At 38.0% G+C, this 22,792-nt stretch overlaps 1 protein-coding gene across 2 annotated transcripts in view; it reads right to left on the reverse strand.

Moving 5' to 3' along the window:
- Positions 1-4,668: 4,668 nt before the first annotated feature.
- The window catches only part of LOC18422537 (gamma carbonic anhydrase 1), a 39,743-nt gene continuing 21,619 nt past the window's right edge, over positions 4,669-22,792 (reverse strand). For both annotated transcript variants that reach the window (XM_006878470.4, XM_088860544.1), the window contains exons 4-5: positions 16,713-16,864; positions 4,669-5,329 (exon numbers count right to left, since the gene is read on the reverse strand). In XM_006878470.4, the coding sequence (XP_006878532.1) occupies positions 5,045-5,329; positions 16,713-16,864 (437 nt within the window). In that variant the 3' untranslated portion in view covers positions 4,669-5,044. The remainder of the gene's footprint in view (positions 5,330-16,712; positions 16,865-22,792) is intronic.

Consider the following 22,792-nt stretch of genomic DNA (forward strand, 5'->3'; position numbering starts at 1 on the left):
AGAGACTATTTAGTTCTAGCATAAAGAGGTCATAATCGCTCTTGTCTATCATATTTTGAATAGGGTCATTGTGTGTCACTCATTGAACTCAAAGTTAAAAAAAAAAACGTTTCTCATACTTTGTGATATATCCCAAGTCATCCAATTTGATATCTAATTGTATAGAATGATTGTGACATCTTTGTAACAATCGTAAATGATTACATAGGATACAATCCCCTAACTTTATTATAAGGATGTCATAATTATTTATTGCCTTTAGATGTCAAATTAGATGGTTAGGTTTGTGTCATGAAATTCGAAAAAAAACAAATTTATGAACTTCGAGTTTAGTCAATGATACTATTACAACTACCCAATCTAAAATCTGATGGACAATACTGATTACGATTTTATTATACCAAAAGTAAATAATCTCTTTGCATACTTTTCTGGTTATCTTATTTTATTTAACTTGAAAAAAAGTTGTATTTTTGTCTTGTGTATTTGCTTTATTTTGCAATTGTCAATAACATAGCTGTGATTTTGCGCAACCATCTATTGCATATTTATCTGACATCACCTAATTCTCTGGACCTTTTTGCACCATTACCGTGATCATGATCAACAGATAGAGAGCAAGAAAGAGCTTTTTTTTTGGTTTCGAACAACTTTTCTACCTTGCTTATGTGAAGTTCTAAATACCCAGACTAGTTCAAATTTTGGGAATGCGAGGTCGTTAAGGGAGTAGGGGTGTTATGCTTGTGCAATTTTCTGGAAAAACAAAAGTGCCGGGCCATGTTGCAGAGTAATTTACATTGATTTAGTAATTGTATATAGAGGGTTCTTAATATGATGCTCCAATAATTGTCCAGAAATCGTGGATTACTAAGCCCTTTCTTAAACTAGGTGATCCTTGTTCCTCAATGATTTTGTGCAAAATGTAGAATGTACTTTGCTTTTTTATTTGGCGAGTTTGAATATCACTTACAAAGGTTTTCCTCCTGAGAAGCATATTCTCTTGGATGGATTATTTAATATTTTGGAGAACTTTTTGTGAAGCCAAAATATTTCATGTTTTGGCGGGAGTATATTGTCTATTTACTCCCTTGAGTAAAACCCAATGTATGAGTAAATTTAGAATCCCAAAATTTGGGATGTAACACATTCAACCCATAGACTAACCTCACTCTTGATGCATTTGAAAAAAAATAACGTATCAAGTTTGAACATAGACCGTCCAATTTTTTGAAAGTGAGATCTAAGTGTAAAAAAACTTAAAATTCAAAATTTATCTATTATAAATAATAATCCAATGATTTATAAGTAGTTCCCAAAATTTTAGATTAAAAAAATCCTCCCTAGAGAGACTTTTGCCTGAGGGATTAGATGAACAATATACTCCCACAAAAGCATAATGGTAAAAGGGTGTATGGACCAACTTTGTCCTATCCCTTGGCTCGAATATTATCTTTGTGAAAAAAAAAATAGGATCGCATGTCCTAAAAATATTGTTTATTGTAACAAATTATCTACCTGTTTTGCCTTAATTTTCTTATCTTAATTTCATCGGGGTTAGAAATTGATTTTAGAACCATCATAAAAATTTCTAATGCCCAAAGTGCTTTCTGGACAAAGATTCGAAGGGAAGCTTTCCTATGTGTTCATAAGCCTAGCCCTTATAGAATCTTTATCCATGTTTACTTACCGGGAACCAATTGCCGCAGTTCTTTATTTTTTATTGTTTTTTTCAAGCTCCATCCAATTTACAATGCAATGCAGCAGGTGAACAGTCTACCCCTATAGGAGCGCGCCTGAGAGACAATATGCCACGCCGTTTTATTGTGCCCCAAAATGAGAGAAAATTTTAATATCGGTGCCCCAAAATGAGAGAATTTTAACATCGGCCACCATGTTTGCTGAAACCCCATAATCAATACCCAAAGTCCCATAATGCGGATCAATAGAGTGGACGGCCACCATGTTTGTTGAGCCCATAATCAATGCGCAAATCATTGCTTCAGAATACGGATCATCACCGATCAATAAGGTGGATTGTTCACCCAACATAGATCAATCATATGAATCGGTTCAAATTAGTGATGTAGAGCAATATTAGAAAATTAAAATTAAAATTAAAATAGGGATTTGCAGGGTAGAAATTTAAAAGGAACCTAAAAAAGTTAAGACTTAAAACAAGAAAAAGAAAAAGAAAAAAAAAGGTTTAGGAGAATCCTAGGATCAATACCATCCCAAAACCAATCCTAGCCGATTCTCGATCTGAGAATCACTGGGTTTTAAACAGCAAAATAAAAAACAAAGCCCATCGACTCGTTGAGGTCCTTTGACCTCTTTCCTTTGGTCAAGAGCACTTGGCACCCACTTTGCAGGTTCTACCCTCCGAGTTTGTCCAAAAAGAAACCACAACTTAACCCTTAGCTTGGTTGCCCCTACCATTCCTGTTGCTCCTATCATCCTTTCCACTTACCAAGGGTCAGCATTCCACAAGTGCAAGGGCATGCACATCGAAGCAGGCGTAAAAAGTTGGCATCCCTCCAATACCTTCCTTTTTCGTTTCTTTAAGTACGATAGCATGGGTAGATCACAAATTCAATTTTTTTTTTTTTTAACTTTAAGTTTAATCAATGAAATAAATACAACCACCAAATTTCACATCCAATGATCAAGAATAATTGCAACCACCTCGTACCAAAACATAAATGGTCTCATTGTATACTTTCCCTTAAATTTAGCAACCACTTTGTACCAAAAGTAAATGGTGTAATTATATATTTTCCCTTGTACCAAAAGTAAATGGTGTAATTATATACTTTCCCTTAAAATTAACATCCAAAAGAACAAAAGTGGAGCTCGCTTTTTTCTAACTTAGGTACCCAACTCCTGGAAACTAAACATGCTCCTCCATTCTGGAACCTTTATTTGGCCATGTTTTTTTGGTGATGGAAGACTAGGGCTGCCACCTGGAGGGTTTAGGCCGGCCTGGGCCTGGTAAAAGCCCACAAAAATTCGACTCAGTCTGGGAAGGCCCTAGCCTGAATTTTATGACTGCACGGCCCAGTGCCAGGCTTGTCTCAAACATGCTTTATTAAAAGCCCGGCCCGGTCCAATTAGAACCTCTTTTTTTTAAAAAAAAATAAGAATCTCTCTTCAATTGTTTTTTATTTGTAAGCCAAAAAAAATATCTATAAACAATTTATGTTAAAATATTTTTTAGAAAAATTTAAAAGCCTAAAATAACATTAAAAAATAAAAACATTGAAAAAAGAGGTGGGACACGTGGCCACTCACCCCATTCCCCACCCCCACCCCCCTCCCCCCTCTCTAAAAATCTATTCACTCTTTGTTTTAAAAAACCAGGTTTCTCACCCCCATTGCACTCTCTCTCTCTAAGAACCTATTCTCTCTAAAACCCATTTTCTTGAACTTTCTTATCTCTCCAAAACCCATTTTCTCTCTAGTTTTCTTTTCCACAATTGCAGACAAGACCTGCCATTAATGTGAAAATGGTTTCCAAAATTGGTCACTGATGGTCCACTCTCGCTCCTTACCACCTCTTCTCGTTTCTCTCTCCTCTATCTACCATCTCTCTCTCACCACCTTCCCTCCTCTGTCTACCATCTCTCTTGTGGTCCTACACATTCGGGACACCATTCTATAGAACAGTGGTGCTAAGCAAACGCGTACGAAAGAGCAGTAAGAAATAACGGATGGCAGAGAAAGAGAGATTCACTTCTCTTGTTCCTAGAGAGAGAGAGGGAGAGTGAAAGAGACCCACTTTTCTTGTTCCCATAGAGAGAGGGAGAGAGATGCCAGAGAGGTCTTCCGGCAGGGGGAGCAAGAGAAAAACGGGGGAGGGACAAGGAGGATTCCAGGATTTTCGGGCTGACCCGTTAAAAACTCGGACCTGGACCGAAAAAAGGGTGCCCTTTCCTATCCTGGGCCTGGCCCCAGACCCATATTTGGCCCAAAAAATGGCCCGAAGTTCCAGTCCAGCCCGGAAGCCCTGAGGCAAGGCCTGGACCATTGGTAGCCTTGAGGACCCAAAAAAGCTCCAATCATTCTCTTACACTGTACAATCAATTTTCAGAAAACAAATATATATATATATATATATATAACCCTAAAAGCACTCCATCGAATCTCCCTCTCTCTCTATGGGAATCTACCTCTCTTTATGGTGGAGAACAAATTTGCAGCTGCTGTGGATTGTTTTTGGGTTCTGAATCTCTGAAGAAAAATGGAGTTTGAGGGTTATGGCGTATAGCAGTCGCTAAACTATGCGGAAGCCCTCTCCATATGCCGACACAATATACACTTACTTTTATTAGGTTCCCACCCCGCAAAAAAAACGCTAACAAGAAATAACAAGATGTCATTGATGGCGATCACATTCCTGGCATGCAACTCTAATGTTAAAGATGATGAGGTAAGAATATGCTTCCTATAAAACCCAACGAGCATGCAAAGTAGGAAATTAATGGTGAATCCTGCACAATTGCTCAGTCTACGCAAACCAATGAAATGAATAACTCTGGTTTCAATTGGATGTCAATAAATATTGAAAAAGGAACTAACTTTGAAAAAGGTGTTTTTTTGGAAAGTTTAGAAGGACTAGTTTACGCATCGGAAAAGAATAAATAGGGGAATCTTGTTGTAGGGTCACAAATGGAGAGGTGATGTTGCACTTATAAAATTATGTGAGTAAGCTGAGTACGTACACTCCTGCAGTATAGATAAAATCATCAAAATCCACAAGAGACCCACAAAGTGGCTCTGCACTAACTGCACCATCTTGGATAATGATACAAGGAATACCGGAAATACCCAAATCATTTTGGGATCTAGTGATAAGAAATAACAATTAACAGCAAGCTAGATCCACTTATCACAACAAAAAGAACAAAAAATCCAAATTTTGGATAAGAGAGAAAAGATTATTTGGTGAAAACCAATTGCCACGTTTGCATGAAAAGTCTAACATCCCATGCCATTCAATCAAGTATGAGAGATTTACTTACAAATTTTGATGAGAGAGATTGAGAACTCACTGAGTAGAAGCTTTCTTCGCTTTGTCTGGCAAAATGTTATCAGGAAGAACAAGCTCAGGTGGAACTTCACGCACAATACCCAACATGGAGTCATAAGCCTCGTCCTTGCGAGCAAACTTCTTCCTCAGAACCTTCTCAAATTCTATCTCTTCAAATGGCTTGGCATTCTCAGCCGCATGCACTTGGGCAAGGTTCATATAGTTAGTCGCTGATTGAGAGATGAAGGCTATCTCTTCTTCAGTGAGCTTTCGGAGGAACTTTGCAGGGTTGCCTCCCCAAACCTGCATAAAACGAAGTTAAGTCTTTTGGTACTACTTTACAAGGATTACTAATTATCAGAAACCAAAAGGAAACTAGAATACAGGGAGATAATCAGGTTTTTGTGTCATAAGATATTGATATATAGACTAAGTACCCACATGTGTATTAAGCAACAAAACCAAACCCAAAGGTAGAAAAGCAAAAGAGAAAGGGAAAACACTAACATTACTTGTAACATAATCTTTGCATTCTTTGTTTTTCCCATTCTTTATTATTGAAAAGTGGGTAGGGCCCAAATCCCCACTGATTTACCCAAAAAAAAAACTAAAATCACATTGTGGGGAAATATGACACAACATTGAAACAGACATCCTAAAAAATGACGCAGAAAGGCAGTAAACAAAAGGGTTTAATAATCAAGGATTTCAGAAAGATGCATCATGCCCCAAAACCAAACAATTTGTGCATGCCAAAACATTGTATAATAGAAAAAACAATAGTAGCTTTCAGGCCATGTATTGGGTAACAAATGCACAGAAAGAAAGTGTGAAGGATGAAAACAGTACCTCAGAAAACAATACAGTAGCAAGATTAAACAGAAAGGTGTAAAGAAATTGGATAAAATGGTTCAATTTTTCCAAAATACAAGAGCTGCGCACAAATCCGAAACAGATGACAGCTATTGAGGAATCTGAAAATGTTGCACGAAATTCCCAAAGCAAAGAAAAAGGGATTACAGCTAGAAAAGAAAGGGCTAGAAAATAACACAATGAGGAAACAAATACACCCAGATACCCCACCCTAACCCTATCATTTCTGAGCACAAATATTCACAAGAATGAGCACCCCTTCTAAGATCCTAGTTACCTGTAACTTCCCCACTCATTCTACAATATTTCCTTCTACTGCAGTAGGGTAACTTGGTCTGCTCACACAAAACTCCCATATCCAAGGTTCTCTAGCACTCATAAGCCCCCAACATCTTCTGAAACCTCCAAAAGCTCATGTTTGAAAAAGATATATACCAAGTTCACCATCAAATGCTCGACCAACCCTAGGAAGGCGGTGATCATCACCACAAACATCACAAATAGGTCCTGGCTCAGGTCCAACCTTCATGATGATTTATTAATCCCGTCTTTGTTTCTCAATTATTTCTTCAAAACCGCTCCATCCTGCTATTTACTCTAAACCCTTCAAAACCTTGTTTATTGGCTGAACATAGGGAACACCACCCCCCTAATCCACTTCCAGCTTTCTCTGCACAGAAGATGTCCTAGTTCCAGAACCATAAAAAATAGCCCATTCACCATCAACCCTTGCCACCTCTGCCAAATCTTAGCTCAACAGCAGAGCTATCTCAAGCATCCCCAGCAGAATCACCTAGATTAACTTTGATCATTTGCTCTATGGCCTCCCTCCTTTGCTTCCTCCACGGCCATGAATCCAGCTTCATTACGCATTTTCCTTTCATCTGCAATTCTGCACAAAGCTCTGCGACAGAGAATCCTACAACCCCAGATTCCAAAAGTTCTCGTGCACCTATGGAACAGGTTTAGCCATGCACTTCTTTCATTTCAGGACTGTTAACTCCTTTTTGCCCCTAGCAAACACCTTCAAAACCAAACTTTCCACAAGAAATACCCTAAAGTGAAATGAATCCTGTCTGCCGAAGTTTTTGATACTCAAAGTCCACCAAGAGAACCCAACCCTCTCAGAAGACATTTTAGCAAAAGCAAATTGATTTCTTGATCAATATCTGAGATATATACCGGATTATTCACTCTAAAATTTCATAGTAAAAAATTTCCAAAATGACGGCCTTCTTCAACACTACAATGAACCAAGTTTGCATAGATGTTCATGTTGACAGGGTAGAAATGATTAAATTGATTTTTAGTTTTTCCATTAATGTGCAAGGTCAAAAAGCTATGGTGATTGCACTCTAACTTAAATTATTTTCAACAGCCAGCAATATCATGGTGAATATGTTAAATTGATCAAAATATCCATTAACTTACCGGGATAGCTCTACAAAACAAACCAAACCACCAATTCCAAGGAGTTCAGAAAATATATGATAAATTTGTATATTCACCAGGAAGATTTTTTTTCCTTTTGTGATCAGAAGACATTTTAGCAAAAGCAAATTGATTTCTTGATCAATATCTGAGATATATACCGGATTATTCACTCTAAAATTTCATAGTAGAAAATTTCCAAAATGACAGCCTTCTTCAACACTACAATGAACCAAGTTTGCATAGATGTTCATGTTGACAGGGTAGAAATGATTAAATTGATTTTTAGTGTTTCCATTAATGTGCAAGGTCAAAAATCTATGGTGATTGCACTCTAACTTAAATTATTTTCAACAGCCAGCAATATCACGGTGAATATGTTAAATTGATCAAAATGTCCATTAACTTACCGGGATAGCTCTACAAAACAAACCAAACCACCAATTCCAAGGAGTTCAGAAAATATATGATAAATTTGTATATTCACCAGGAAGATTTTTTTCCTTTTGTGATCAGAAGACATTTTAGCAAAAGCAAATTGATTTCTTGATCAATATCTGAGATATATACCGGATTATTCACTCTAAAATTTCATAGTAGAAAATTTCCAAAATGACGGCCTTCTTCAACACTACAATGAACCAAGTTTGCATAGATGTTCATGTTGACAGGGTAGAAATGATTAAATTGATTTTTAGTTTTTCCATTAATGTGCAAGGTCAAAAAGCTATGGTGATTGCACTCTAACTTAAATTATTTTCAACAGCCAGCAATATCATGGTGAATATGTTAAATTGATCAAAATATCCATTAACTTACCGGGATAGCTCTACAAAACAACCAAACCACCAATTCCAAGGAGTTCAGAGAATATATGATAAATTTGTACATTCACCAGGAAGATTTTTTTTCCTTTTGTTATTAGTAATATTCACCAAGAAAAAGTATTCCGAACTTTGATTTTCAAATTACTCCATAGAATTAGGCCTCTTCTGCCATAGAAGCATATTTACTTAACATGTACATGTTGTGAAAGGGCAAGGAAGAATCCGTTGAACACTTGCCATTGCAAATAAAGTGAGGAGGCATTGTTGGGCACGTTGAATTCTCTTTTAAATTGATTGGGTCATGCCTAACATTATATCTGGTGTTTTTTTTTGTATCTGCAGAAGAATGTGATGGGATATAAAGGGTGTGCTGTTTTTCACAACTCAGGCCAGGAAACAAAGTATTCTGGGGTGAGTTATAGAGACAAAAGTTGACATCATCAAACAGGTGTTTATCATAGGCCAGACAGATTCCAGCCATGAAAGATATCAATTTTGAAGGAATCACACTATCTTAAACCATGTGAGCGAATGTTACAAGTTAATTTTAGATGGAGCAGCTAAAGCCTAAAGGAAACCTCGGACGATTGGGGTGTGGACTCATCTGAGAAGCATATAAAGACATTCTCAAATGTTATGCAAGACTGCTACTATTTAATAATGCGATATGGGTGTATGTGACATTAGAAGGGCTTCCAATGATAATAAACAAAACCGAAGACGACCACCTTAGCACCATTAGATGGCTTAAAAGGACATTCACTGTACAAATCAGTAATATTTGCAAAATCAAGGAGATCATAATACCGTGGACAACATGCATAAGGGAAGCAAATATAGGAGCAGATATGTTGGCCGGTCTAGGTGTAAATAGGAGTAGGTGGCATTATGGGATTTCTTAAAACTTTACGTTACCAATTTGCTTTGCTATTTCTACCGAGATATAAAAGGTAATACAAAAACAATTATGTTCAAAATTAACTTGTATTACTCCACATTAAATTTCCTTAAAATTGGGAGAACCATCCCATATTTCCTTGACCTTGACTCAAATTTGAACATTATAGAGACTTCAAATCATAATCCTCTAGAAACTTTTAGCCAGGAACAGAAAAACGGCATTTAGAAGATTGAACAAGCATAAATTGTGACTGTAGAGTGTAGACCACATCCAAGACAGCTTCCATTACCATCAAGTGTTTTTATGAATAATCTAACAAAATCGTGACTAAAAATTCCATTATTTTCATCATCACCCTGCTGATTTTTCAGAGCTGAAAAATAGTAGAATATTGTCGATTTGATATTATTTATCTTGAAGTTTTGGCTGCAAGTCATTTATGGATCATTAGTTTAACCCTAGAGAATCTCGTGGATCAAATTGGAGTGAATTATCATCATCAAATCATGCCAAAGATAGATGAATTTTCTATTATTATCATGCCAAAAAATTCAGCAGCATTATAATGAGATTTTGATCAAAATGTTGCATGAAATGGCTCACATTTGATATATATTTGTTCCAGAATCATGTGATTGATGTTACTAAAGACTATTGATCAACTTGAAACAAGATTTTGGTCAAACAACTGCTCGAACTTGATCCATGAGCTGCCGGTTTTGCATCAGCATGAACACCAGAGAATTCTTAAATATAGTAATGACTGGATCAAGTTTTCTTGATGATCTTGGATGTAAATTGAATTTCGAACATGCCTTAATGTCTAGATAGTCTTTTACAGGGATTTAGAACAAATCATATCATCAAATCAAACAAAATTCAGTTCAATTTTCTGCTGTTTTTGCAGCAGAGAAAACAAAAGTGATTTCATTTTTCAGATCTATAGATCAAAAGATTGAGATCATGTTTGGTACTGAGACGGTTCTTGGATCAATGGTCTGATCATTCAAGAGTTTATTGATCCATTCTATGAGAAAATTATGATCAAATAACTGCTTGATTTTGATCCACTGATTTTATATCAACATGAAAACCAGCAAACTATGCTTGATCATTATAATTTAAAAATTCAGCTGGTTTTTGGTGCAATGTGTTTGTGTAATTTTGATCCAAGACATGTCAAGTTTGATTGATTCTTTTGAGATAGAATTGCGGCTAATTGCTGCTAGTCATAGTAAATCACAGTGGCAAGAGTTTTATGTTTTATATGGAGCATAGGAGCCACATGATCATGAGAGATTGAACATGTTTTTTGTGATCTGTCTTTGTATCACAATTTGATTTGATCTTGGTTCAGTTTTAACGTCGTTGTTTGAGCATTTGCCCTTAGTTCTATCACTCACAAGTCTCAGCCCATAAGCTCTCAAAAGCCTCCTAAATCTTTGGCAAATTGAGTTTACGGATCTTGCACTCTTGGCTTCAACTTGAGTCATGACCATTGATAAGCCGGCTACCAGGCATGGGACTGACTTGATCTGGGCCTAAGTCTTTTTGTGGCGACCATAGAGCACACATAAGACTTCAAATTGGTTTCCTAACAAGTTTTCCTTAAATCAATGCTATTGTATTGTATTTGGTCAATGTAGTTGTCAATTTGTGGGAAGAGGTCTTTCTCTCTCTCTCTCTCTCTCTCTCTCTCTCTCTCTTCTATTTCCTCTCTTGATTGATAATTCTTGCCCTCTTCCACTGGCTCTAGACTCTCTCTCACTATTGATCATTCTTTTTACTCTCTCCCCCTTGATCGGCAACCTCTCTCTCTCTCTCTCTCAATCGATAATTTCAAATGTTTTGCATTGTAATGGTGTATGGTCTACTTCCCAAGGTGTATGCCATATATGGTAATACCACTGTTATTTCAGATGACAAATATTTGAACATGTAATTCTATAGTCTTGAATGCATGCACGCATGTATGTGTGTGTGTGTGTGTGTGTGTTTGTATATATCAGTAGATAAGCATTTATATAATGATATATGTCATGTTCCACGTTTTATGTATATGAAAGTATGCTCATAGATGTGCATTTTCTTTTATATATATATATATATATATATATATATATATATATATATATTCATGTTGGTCTAAAAAGGATGAGGATCTTAAACTTTCCCTTAACCTGTCACAACCCAAGTAAAAAGGGTAGGTTGTGTTAGGTAGGCAGTCAATGTAAAACTTTACCACAACTTCTCATGAATCCGGAATATACACTATTTGCTTATGCTAGGGTGTTCCCCGTACGCGACACGTTGTACTGGTATAGTGAGAAATGAACAAAGGTTAGCTAAGGCGTTCCCCATAAGCGATGCGCAGCAACGTACCCTGGTTATGGTGAGAAATAGGAAAGGTTCCCATGACAGTTTGGAAGAGTGCGGCTAAAGAAACTAGTCCAAGAGAATAGGATTTGCCTAGCTAAATGAAATATAGGGACGCTTACAAGTAAGAGCATGGAGTTAGTGAATACAATGAGAAGGAAAACAAACATAGTTTGCCTACAGAAAACTAGATGGAAAAGAGAAAAAACTAAGGAATTAGATGGGTATAAACTTTGCTGGACATGAAAGGCTAATAATAAAAATAATGTAGGCATAATAGTAGACAAAGATTTAAAAATCAATTAGTTAAAAATCAATTAGTTAATATCAAGAGAGTAGATGATAGGCTCCTATTAAAATTAAACTTGTATTAGGAAAAGAGATAATTCATGTAATTAGCGCTTATACACCACAAGAGAATATGATTCGCCTAACCACATGAAATGTAGGAACGCTTACAGTTAAGTGTATGGAGTTAGAGGATACAATGAGACAAAGGAGAATATACATAGCTTGCCTATAGGAAACTAAGTGGAAAGGAGAAAAAACTAAAGAAATAGATGGGTATAAACTTTGGTACAAAAGAAAGGATAATAATAAAAATGGTGTAGGCATAATAGTTGACAAATATTTTTAAAACAAAGTAGTAAATATCAAGAAGGTACGTGATAGGCTCTTATTAATTAAACTTGTATTAGGGGAAGAGATAATTAATATAATTAGTACTTATGCACCACATGTAGGACCAGAGGATAAAATTACGGGACAATTTTGGGAGGACATGGATGAACTAGTGCAAGACAGACAAAATGGAGAGAAGACCTTTTTAGGAGAGGACTTAAATGGACATGTAGGGAAGGATGCTAGAGGATAAAAAAGGGTACATGGGGGATATGGGTTAGGTGAAAGAAATGAGATGGGTGAGGCTATTCTAGATTGGCTATGGCCTATGACCTAGCAATAGTAAACACTAAATTTAAAAACCAAGATGAACATTTAATAATCTAAAAAAGTGGATCATATAAAAGCTAGATAGACTTCTTCCTAGTTAACAAAGATAGATCGACCATCATGTCAAGACTGTAAGGTTATCCTATGAGAGAGTTTGACTACCCAACATAGACTCGTGGTTATGGATGTCTACATAAAGACAAGGAAGAGAAGGGGTGAAATTAATAGGTATCTAAGAACTTAGTGATGGAATTAGTTTAAGAATTAGAAAATAGAATTATTCAAGGATAAACCAGTTAAAGATACAAAATTAAACTCTGAACAAGAGGTCAATGTTATGTGGAATGAGATGGTTGACTGTATTAAGAAAGTGGCCAAAGAAATTTTAGGAGAAACTAGAGGGAAATGAACTTCCGATAAGGAAACTTAGTGGTGGAGTGCTAAGGTTAAGAAGGTCATTAGTGAAAAACAATCATGTTATAAAACTTGGGAATGTAATAAATATAATCAAAACTATAAAGAATATAAATAGGCTAAAAAAAAAGCTAAACAAAGAGTAAAGTTCAACATAAGGCATGATAATTTGTACAGTAAACTGGAAACAAGAAAAGGTAAAATGGTTGTCTTCAAATTAGCAAAAATGAGATGAGAAAAAGTGTAGGGATTTAAACCAGGAACAAGTTTATATAAGTGTGAGGCTCTAAACAATCAAATAAGAGCTCACCTCAAAAATTTTACTTGAAGAGGTTGTTTTGATGCCCGAAGATCCTCAAATCGATCATCTTGACTTCAAGATGCATGACGAGAAAAAAAAGGATTTAAAGTGTCGAAAATAGTGCATCTTGTAATGCATTTTTGGACTGTCAATTTTCTAGATTTTCAAGTCTTCAACTGAAAAAGCTGTCATTTACGCCATTGGAACGTCAACTCCACTTGGCCTTCGTAACTTGACTCCACTAGTCCTTTAGAACGTTGATTCCACAGGAATTCGAATCAAGTCCTACCAATACCTAGAACCTCGCGGCTTTAAAAAGATAGGTAGCTCACTCTCGAGGGATCAGGTCGAACTTCCAATAAGGCTTTTCATAGATCTGCTCGATCTACACTATTTTTTAAGCTTTAAGTTTTATAATTAGAGATCAAAATATATTTTAAGGCTATCACAAAGATTTTCAATAATGAGACCACATTTTTCGACAATATTTGAAGGTGCGCTTTACTTTGATTGTTTAGAGCCACAACTTTATACAGACCGCACCTTTTAAACAATATTAAATGCATTAAAAGTGAAAGATGAAAGGGTCAACCAAAGGTGGATCCCGATATCCCTTTAATACATTCAAAGGTTTCTTTTATTAACTTTATTAGCAACTGATAGGAAAAAGGAATATTTATTTTATAGTTATCGTCTATCCTTATCAGGTACCATACAAACTGGAACGATCTTAGAAGGGATAAGACTTTATCTTCAAAAATAGGATGAAAGGGTCCACCAAAGGTGGATCCCCGATATCCCTTTGATACATTCGAAGGTTTCTTTTATTAACTTTATTAGCAATTGATAGGAAAAAGGAATATTTATTTTATAGTTATCGTCTATCTTTATGAGGTACCATACAAAATGGAACGATCTTAGAAAGGATAAGAGTTTATCTTCAAAAATTATTAAATGTCGAACACAATGGGAACAGTATAAGGAACTGTTGGCGTAAATCAGGGTAGAAGTCATAGATACATTCGTAGGATTAGAATATTGGAAGTAAAAGAAGCTATGAAGAGGATAAAGATAGGAAAGGCTTTAGGACTAGATTGTATTCCGATAGAGGTCTGGAAGTTCATAGGGGTGATTGGTATTGACTGGCTGACCAAGCTGCTCAACAAGGTATTGAGAGCAAAGAAAATGCCAAACAAATGGAGAAAAAGTATTGTGGTACTTATTTATAAGAACAAGTGAGACATACAGAACTGTGCGAACTATCAAGGGATCAACTTATGAGCCACACTATGAAGTTATAGGAAACATGAAACAAGTGTATCAAAAAACCCATTCGATTTTATGCCAGGGAGGATAACAACCGAGGTTAGTTTCTTACTTAGGCAATTGATTAAGAAGTTTACGGCGAAGGGAAAAGACCTCCACACGGTCTTTATTGATCTAAAAAAAGCTTATGACAGAATATCTAGATATTTGATTTGGTGGACGTTGGAAAAGAAAGGAGTCTCAAGGCACTACATCGACTTGGTGAGAGATATGTACAACACAGTGTAACTAGTGTACGAACAACTAGTGGAGCGACGAGTGAGTTTTCAATGACAATAGGTCTACATCAAGGATCAGCATTGAGCCCATACCTCTTCGTCTTAGTTATGATTGACTTAACTAGACACCTATAAGATGGGGTACCGTGGTGCATGTTGTTTGCGTGTGACATTGTTTTGATCGATGAAAACCGAAATGGCATCAGCACAAAGTTAGAACTTTGGAGGGACACTCTAGAATCTAAAAGTTTTAAAATTAACCTGACTAAGATACAATATATGGAATGTAAGTTTAGTAATAATAAGAGTATAGACAAGGAAGTATTTAAGAAGGCCAAGTATTACAACTCTTTGGTATCAAAAGGGTCACCCCTCCTACGGTCAAGGCCTTGATCTCTTACGACCTAGATTCATATTGGCCGAAGGCTGAAAGAATCTTATGGAAGGCTACCATAGCTGCAACCATATGGACAAACTGGGAGGAAAGGAATACCAGAATCTTTCAAGGAATAAAACTCCACACTTCAGCACTTCTACATAAGGTAATCTCTTTGGCCTAAGGTTTTCTTGGGCATACCAGGGAGCTCCTTCCTCAGTCAATGGAAAAATATCCTTCATCACCAACAGCGGCAGGCTTCAAGACCCAACAACTGGCAACCACCACCAGAAGGCAGCATCAACCTGAATTTTGGTGGCTGCTCCTTTGGGAATTATGGCCCGGAAGGGGCTGAGGGGGCCTTCAGACACCATCATTGTAACGTACTCTTAACCTATTCTGAGCCTCTTGGTCTCAAGGAGTCCCACTACGCAGAAGCCTTGGCCCTCTTACTGGGTCTGAAAAGTTTCAACCATTCTTAGGGCTCACAGTTGATAGTGGAAGGAGACTCACAAAATGTTCTCTCCTGGGCAAGTACGGCGGCTTCTCCACCGTGGAACTTAACCTCAATTTTTGACGAAATTGATCACATTTGCAGGGCTATGGATGTCTCATAGAAGCATATATGGAGGATGTCCAACATGTTCGCAGATCTCTTGGCGAAAGAGGGAGCTAGAATCCAAGTAGAAGATCAAGCCAGGTCCGACTCCTTTTTTGCTCAGGACCACAGGCACATAGCATAAACACTTTGAATTTGGGCACCTTCCAGCCCTACTTTATGTTTTGAAAGCTACATGTAAATCTTTGTAATCGGGCGGTTCCTATATGTCCCTTTTTTGTATATGACAGGCTAACGCATTTTTTATCGAGTCAGCCCAAGTGGGCAACATCGGACTCTCATATCCATGTAAACATCTCTTCTCAGTAGTACAATGTTAACCTCCTCTCAAAAAAAACAAAAGTTTAAGGCCAAATAATACCAAAAAGAGAGCACTTTCAATATCTTGGGGTTGATAATCCAAGAAAATAGAGAGATTGAGAAAGATATAGCATATCGAATTAGCACTAGGTGAGCGAAATGGAAACCGGAGTTTAATGTGATCAACGCATACCAATGAAGCTAAAGAGCATATCAATAGGACAACTGTGAGACCATCTTTACTTAATGGGGACGGAATGTTGGGCGGTCCAAAAACAACATACCCATAGAAAAAGTATAGCTGAGTTGAGGATGCTGCTATGGATGAATGGAAAGACAAGTTCGAAATGAATACATTCAGGAGAATTTAAGAGTGGCACCAATAGGCGATAAGATGAGAAAAAGTAGACCTAGGTGAGCTTGCCATGTGTGGCGCAAACCCCAATTAGTTGAGAAAAGGCTTCAATGATGATGAAATATAAATAAACGCAGCACAAGTGAAACATACAAGTATTAATCAAGATAAGGACAATTTTTTTAATCAGTAAAAAAAAATTTTCATTAGGACAAGTTCCACAATCAAGTTTTAAATTATCCAACAAAAGGGAAAAGGAGCCAAGTTTTACATAGGCCAACCAAATTGACGAAGACACAAAAACAAAGAAATTTATCTTGGAAATATCTTAACAAATATAAACATTATCTAGCTTGCAAAATTCCAATATTGTATGGTCGAAAATGAAAATCCAACAAAGATAGATTTTGCGATGGACCTCTCCGCATGGGATCTTGGTATTCTGCCTCACAAGGGCCCCAGCAGCAACCATGCCATGTTTCTCCACAACCACCCCATCAAGAAGCGTAGCACCCATACCTACAAAAGCCTCATCCTCGACAGTGCACCCATGCAAGACTGCACTGTGGCCTGTCAAAATCATTAAGATTGTGTAAAAAATTAGCACAAGGTCAATAACAAGTACATACAACATTAATATAGTTTCCTATAATAAATTATATAAGAATGATAGTCAGAATCTACAGCCGTTAAAAACCACCAGGTTGTGGGCTCCAAGCACAAAGAAATTCCCAAGCAAGAACCGCATGGCCCTGAACCTGGACCCATCTAGTTCAACTACCTTGACTCTAAGGTAAAAACTAACCAGTCCCTTTTGATTGAATAATTCTTTTAAATATTTCTTGAACAATAATTCTCAGCAATTTAAAAATTGGCAAGTTGACCCAGGATTCACCCATGTCAACTAGCTTCCGGACCTTGGCGAGTCCCATGTAAATACAACGGGACTCACCTGAGTTTGACGCTTCTTGGTCATTCTAATGCAATTTCACAATAGACTTGGCAAAGTCTTATTGGGACAAGGGCAAGGCGACCCACCTGACAGACTCGGGACCGAGAGAGCCCTGACCCGAGTCCGGGGTTTAAAACACGGATTAACCTTTCCATTAAATTTTTTTTCAAAATGTACATTTATGGGATGTGCCATCAAAGGGTTGCTAAAACTAAGGACAGTACAGTTCACCAAACCAAAATGGCTTACTGCCCTGGTTTTTTGAAAGAAAATGGGAAGAAAAGGTTCCCAGCAATGGTTTGGGGCAGCCTACACAAACTTGGTGAATCTGACTTGGATTAGTCTAATCGGAACCAGCACCATGAGATTCCAAATGACCCCAACTTGTTGGGTTTGGGGCAGCCTATACAAACTTGGTAAGTTCGACTTGGACAATTCATTTGGAACCAGCACCATGAGGTTCCAAATGACCCCAACACCTGCAACTCAAGTCTTGACCCAGCCGTGCCCAAGTCACTCGAGTCTTCACCAAGTCTGTCCAGGTCTTTGAGAAAAACAATGATTTCTAGTCCAAGTCTTGACCAGTCTGACCAGGACTCAGTGAGCCACTTGGATCAAGTCCTGCCAATTCCATACCCAGTTCCAAGTTTTAAAACACTGGCAAGGGGCAGATATCTTGTTTGGGGTATGTGTCTCTATACAGTGTGGTAATTGCGGTTTGTAATCAAAATTGAGGGGCGAGTAACACCTTTATTTGAGTGTCCATCAGAAATAGCCAAAGAGAAATTTTGTGGTGTGGTAGTCCACATTATATTTTTCATTTGATTTTGTAGCATGGCTAAAGAGAAGTTCTGTAGATCTTTGCATGCCATAGCCAATAAGATGGCTAAAAAGATGATGCAATGAATCAAATCTCCATTTGTGTGGCCTTCCATTGAAAGAATGGGCAATTTCTTTCCAACTAAATACCCCTGATGGTGGCTTGGACCATTAAGCACCAAGGGATTCTCCCTATGCAAGGGATTGGGGAACTAAAACATGTTGATCGTTGAAAATAGGTTGGCTACAGATCTGGATGGACCCAAATTAAATTAAATAGGACTAGGAAGAAGGACCAGATGGCTCTGCGAAATAGGAAGGGATGGTCTATGGATTTTCCTCGTCTAGGCAAATTATAAATTGCTTCAGGAGTTGTCCAGGGTTGAAGCATTCTTTTACATGGCTGGCAATTTAAACACCTGCAATTTTGTGGGGCAGGTATGGTCCAGGCAAGGCAGCATTTTCTATAGGTAAACCTGATGTGTAGACTGCATTGTAGAAGGATAAAACCGAAAAAGTGCCTTTGCAGTTTGGGCACAAGAATGGTCTGTCTCTGCCCTGAAGTCGAATGAAGCGTGGCTTGAGAATTTGGGCAAGTTAATTTTCACGGTCTCCTTATCATTGAGGTTATGTCCGCACTTTGGCATAACACTGGCTGGCCTGCCAAAGGGTATAGGCTGGGGAAGGCTGCCTCCAGGGTAAAATTACCAAACCATAGGTCCTCCATTGCTGAGATGTCCCCCATTTCAGAGAAAATTGAATGTGTAGCAAAAATATTGCTTTATGGAGAGGATCCCTTTCCATGTCCTTGAAAAGCCTGGTTCAAAGAGCTTTGTGTTAAGGCTAGTGTTTGTTGGTAGCAATCCATGGAGTCTGAGCCAGGAGTCTGAGCCAGATTTTTGCTTGATGACTAGATGGAAGAGATGATCTAAGTGGACAGTAAAATGCCACCACCATGCCCACTTTGACCTTTCCAATACCCAGCCCTCCAGCCCTCTTGGTTGACAAACTTTGTCCCTACCCACCAGATGATTTCTTCTTGTTATCTTCCCCACTCCATAGGAAATTTGGGATCATCTTTCTATCTTTTCGACAATGGTCGTGGGAAACCAGAACATGGATATTTGGTACATGGCAATATTTGCTAAGGTGTCTTTGATCAGGGATATTTCCTGCCTCCCAAAGACAGGAATCTAAATTTCCAGGAGGCAAGTCTTCTTTCAAGTTTTTCCACTATCCCACATTGTGATTTGAGTAGCTGCCTATTCACAGCAGAGGCACTAGGTGCCACAGACAAAGCAATGAGCCAAATTTGACAGCTTTAGCACTGGGTACACAATCCCCATGAGTCTTGTATTTACCATGTTCATCCAGAGGCGCACCTTATGAATTGCCAGAGATAGTTGACCTATTTTGGTGTAATATAAAAGAACATCAAAGTGCTGTCTCCATATAAAAGATGTGATATTACTGGTCCATTATTTAATGTCAAAGCCTTCTAGAATGCTTCGATTGCATAGGCGTCCGGTTGATCAACAGAAGGTGTCTGCCATGATCACAAACTGGTAAAATTTAAGGGGATCACCTTGTCATAGACCTCAGGTCGAGGGGAAGAAAACATATAGACTGCCATTTATAAGGATAAAAAATTGGGCCATAGAGATGCACCCTGCAAACCACGCCCTCCATCTAGTGCCAAAACCAGGCGCATTATATTGAACTAATTTAGTTATTACCTTGAGGATTCCCTCTTCATCATAGGGTCTCTACATCCAATTTGTACTCTCAGTGGAAATTTGGTGCAATTGAATGTTGTCAATCTCAGCTCTGGGCCTCTTATGTAGTGTGAAAGGCTTCTTGGAGAAGTTTGTTACCACTTATCGAATGCCTTCTCGACTATCATAAATCCTGCCTCTTACGTGTACAATTTGTTGCTTGTGGAAGAAACCCTGTATTCCTATCTCCTAACTTCACCCGTTTTATACATGAGCTTTGCTACCAAAATGCCTCCTATTGTTTGAGCATTTTTTAAAGTTTACATTAACTGTTGTCCTTGTAATACATTCCTCATCAACCAGGAGTCTCTGTTTTCGAGAGCATCGAGCTTGTCAAACTCTACTATAGTATACTCTCTGTTCTGCTAAAGGTTGCTGAAATGTTCTTGATGTCAAATTTTGAGCTCACTTGAGGAGTTGCATCTTTCTTATACAGTCTGAAGCCAGCTCAACCTCCATGCAAAGGAAGTCCACCAGTCACGGATCAGTTTTTCAAGTTCTTTATCTTTGTACCACATCATTTAGAATTGGCAAGGATGAGGACCATGGGAGGAAGGGGTGTTGTTGAGGAAGTGATGTTTGAGGAAGGTAGGGCAGTGATCTGGTACTGATTTGGTATAGATTTTGTGTGTAGTCCAAGGTAAAAGGCATCCCATTCTGGATTGACCGGGATGCACTCTAGTTTGGTAAGGGTGGGATTTTCCCTGTGGTTTAACCAAGGGATATGCCTTGTTGAATGGAATATCTATGAGTTGTGTCTAAGTACGAATTCAGAGAAACTCTTCATGCTCTTTGCTATGTGAACCCACCTATTTTTCTCAAATGACCATCTGTCCTCATTAAAATTGCTGCCAAGACGCCATGGCAGTCGCTTGAGTATTGAATATTATCCAAATCTAGCATTGTTTTCCAAGCTGCCAGCCTCCTACCCCACAGTGATCTGATGTTCATCAGAGTTTGGGCCTCCATTTCTGTTTTGATGATGGCCAAGACAGAAATATAGTATTCTTTGTCATCCCCATGCCCTGGACAACGGATAAAATTTAAGGTGGACAGATGGCTGTGATTTTGTGGTTCGGATAAAATTTAAGGTGGACAGCTTCTTGCGGGCCGCCCATGCCCTGGATATTTCATACAAGGATATGCATTTGGTGATTTGGGAGTTTTGATGATGCAGTGATGCACGTCTTTGATTGTCTATTTGATGGGAAAAATGTTATGGGTTCGTAATTTATATGCGTTGATGTGCTAATTAATTAGTTTCATTTGATTTTATTAGGTTCATACAAAGAAAAAAACGAGGTTGAATCAAAGAGGCTCAATGACCTAGTCTATGTCGAGTATAATCAATACTTGAAGGAGAAGTTTGCTAAGAGAGATAAGAGAGACCCCCTCAGATCAAAAAATATGGATAATGCTATGAAGTGGTAAGTTGATGAAGATGAGGTCGAGAGGCATGAAGTATTGACATGGCATATGTTCATGGAGGCCTCAGGGACAACAACTGACCTTCCTAGGGCCACTAGATCTTCTTTCTAAAGGATGAGGGTGGAGGAAGAAGCAAAGGCAGATTCAGAAGAGAGAAGAGCACGACTATAATGTTGAGAAGGGAGATGATTCCGATGATGATGGCCTCAACTTCGATGCATATGATGCAGCTGCAGCAACCCTGCTTTTTTTTATGATGAGTGATTATTGAAGACTCTCTTGAGTATTCAAGTCTATATTTCTTTCATTTTTCTTTTTCTCCTCTTGGTTGTGTATTGTGGTTTATAAACTTTTAAGTTTTAACTGTGTAGACTATAGATATGGACTTATGGAGCATGGAGGAGTGTAAGAAGACTTGTGGACTATAGACATTTGATGTGCCCCCTAACTCTTATGTGTTATTTCTTATTGTCTTTTATTTTCTTGATGATGAATCGATGTCTTGCTAAGTTGCTATCTTGGATTGTGGACTAAACTATGTCTCAATAAGTATTTTTTAATATGTCTCAATTTGATATTCATGGAATTATGGACCAAAATATGTATCAATATGTATTTTTTAATTTTTTACACAATAATTGACCTTAAAACAAATTTTTATTCTAATGAGCACCCACCTAGGCGCTGAGCAGCCTAAACCCTCTGGCCACCTAGGCGCTGCCCAACGTTTTTTGGAACATTGACGACTTCCCAAGCCTATGGGAAAGGATACAGGGGTCAACTAAAGCCTTTTTTGGCCCAGAAAGACCATTCTTAATTGTGAATAGGCAAGAGCGTTGGTGTTGAATTCAAATGGCTTACCTTGAGGCCTCTGGTTCAGGGGGTGGGAGCAAATGGACGTTATGGGGATGATGGGAGAAGATGTCATAAATAGATTGGATTGAAGCAGTTGAAGATGGTCTTTGGATGCCCTTGTTGAATAGACACAAAGGTCCAGATATTGGTATTCTTTGTTCTTCAGTTATATAAATGATTTATTTGTCTTTCCGAGTGGAGGTGCACTAGGGGATTGATGGAGTAATTTGGGATCACATTTGGGTATGATTTAAGGCTTTCAGGATTCTTTGGTTGTGGTTTTCGAAGGCGAGGGCAAACTGATTTGGTTGCAGAAGAGGCCGAATATTGTTTCTTGAAGAGGTTGGTTTTGTATTTTGAGTTGTTAGGGTCTGGGGAATGGATGTTTGTCTGTGTGTTTTAGTGTTTTCAAATATGGTTTTGGGTGTTTGTGTCGGAGGGTTGGACATAGTGTTCTGTGAGTAGGGCTGCATGAGTGTTATTAGTGTTTGATATATGGCTTTGGATTTTGAGTTATTCATGTTTTGAAATAAGGTTTTGGGTCGCATGTGGATAGAGGTGTGGACGTGCTAATAAGTGTGGTGCCAGCTGGGTTGGATTGTAGCCGATGGAAGTAGGCAAAGTCGAAGGATGACGACCAAGTACATTGTCAATGGTGTTAGTTTCAAT

This window comes from Amborella trichopoda, chromosome 3 (assembly GCF_054954075.1).
Source record: "Amborella trichopoda isolate Santa Cruz 75 chromosome 3, AtrichopodaSantaCruz75HAP2 v2.0, whole genome shotgun sequence".
Classification (NCBI taxonomy): domain Eukaryota; kingdom Viridiplantae; phylum Streptophyta; class Magnoliopsida; order Amborellales; family Amborellaceae; genus Amborella; species Amborella trichopoda.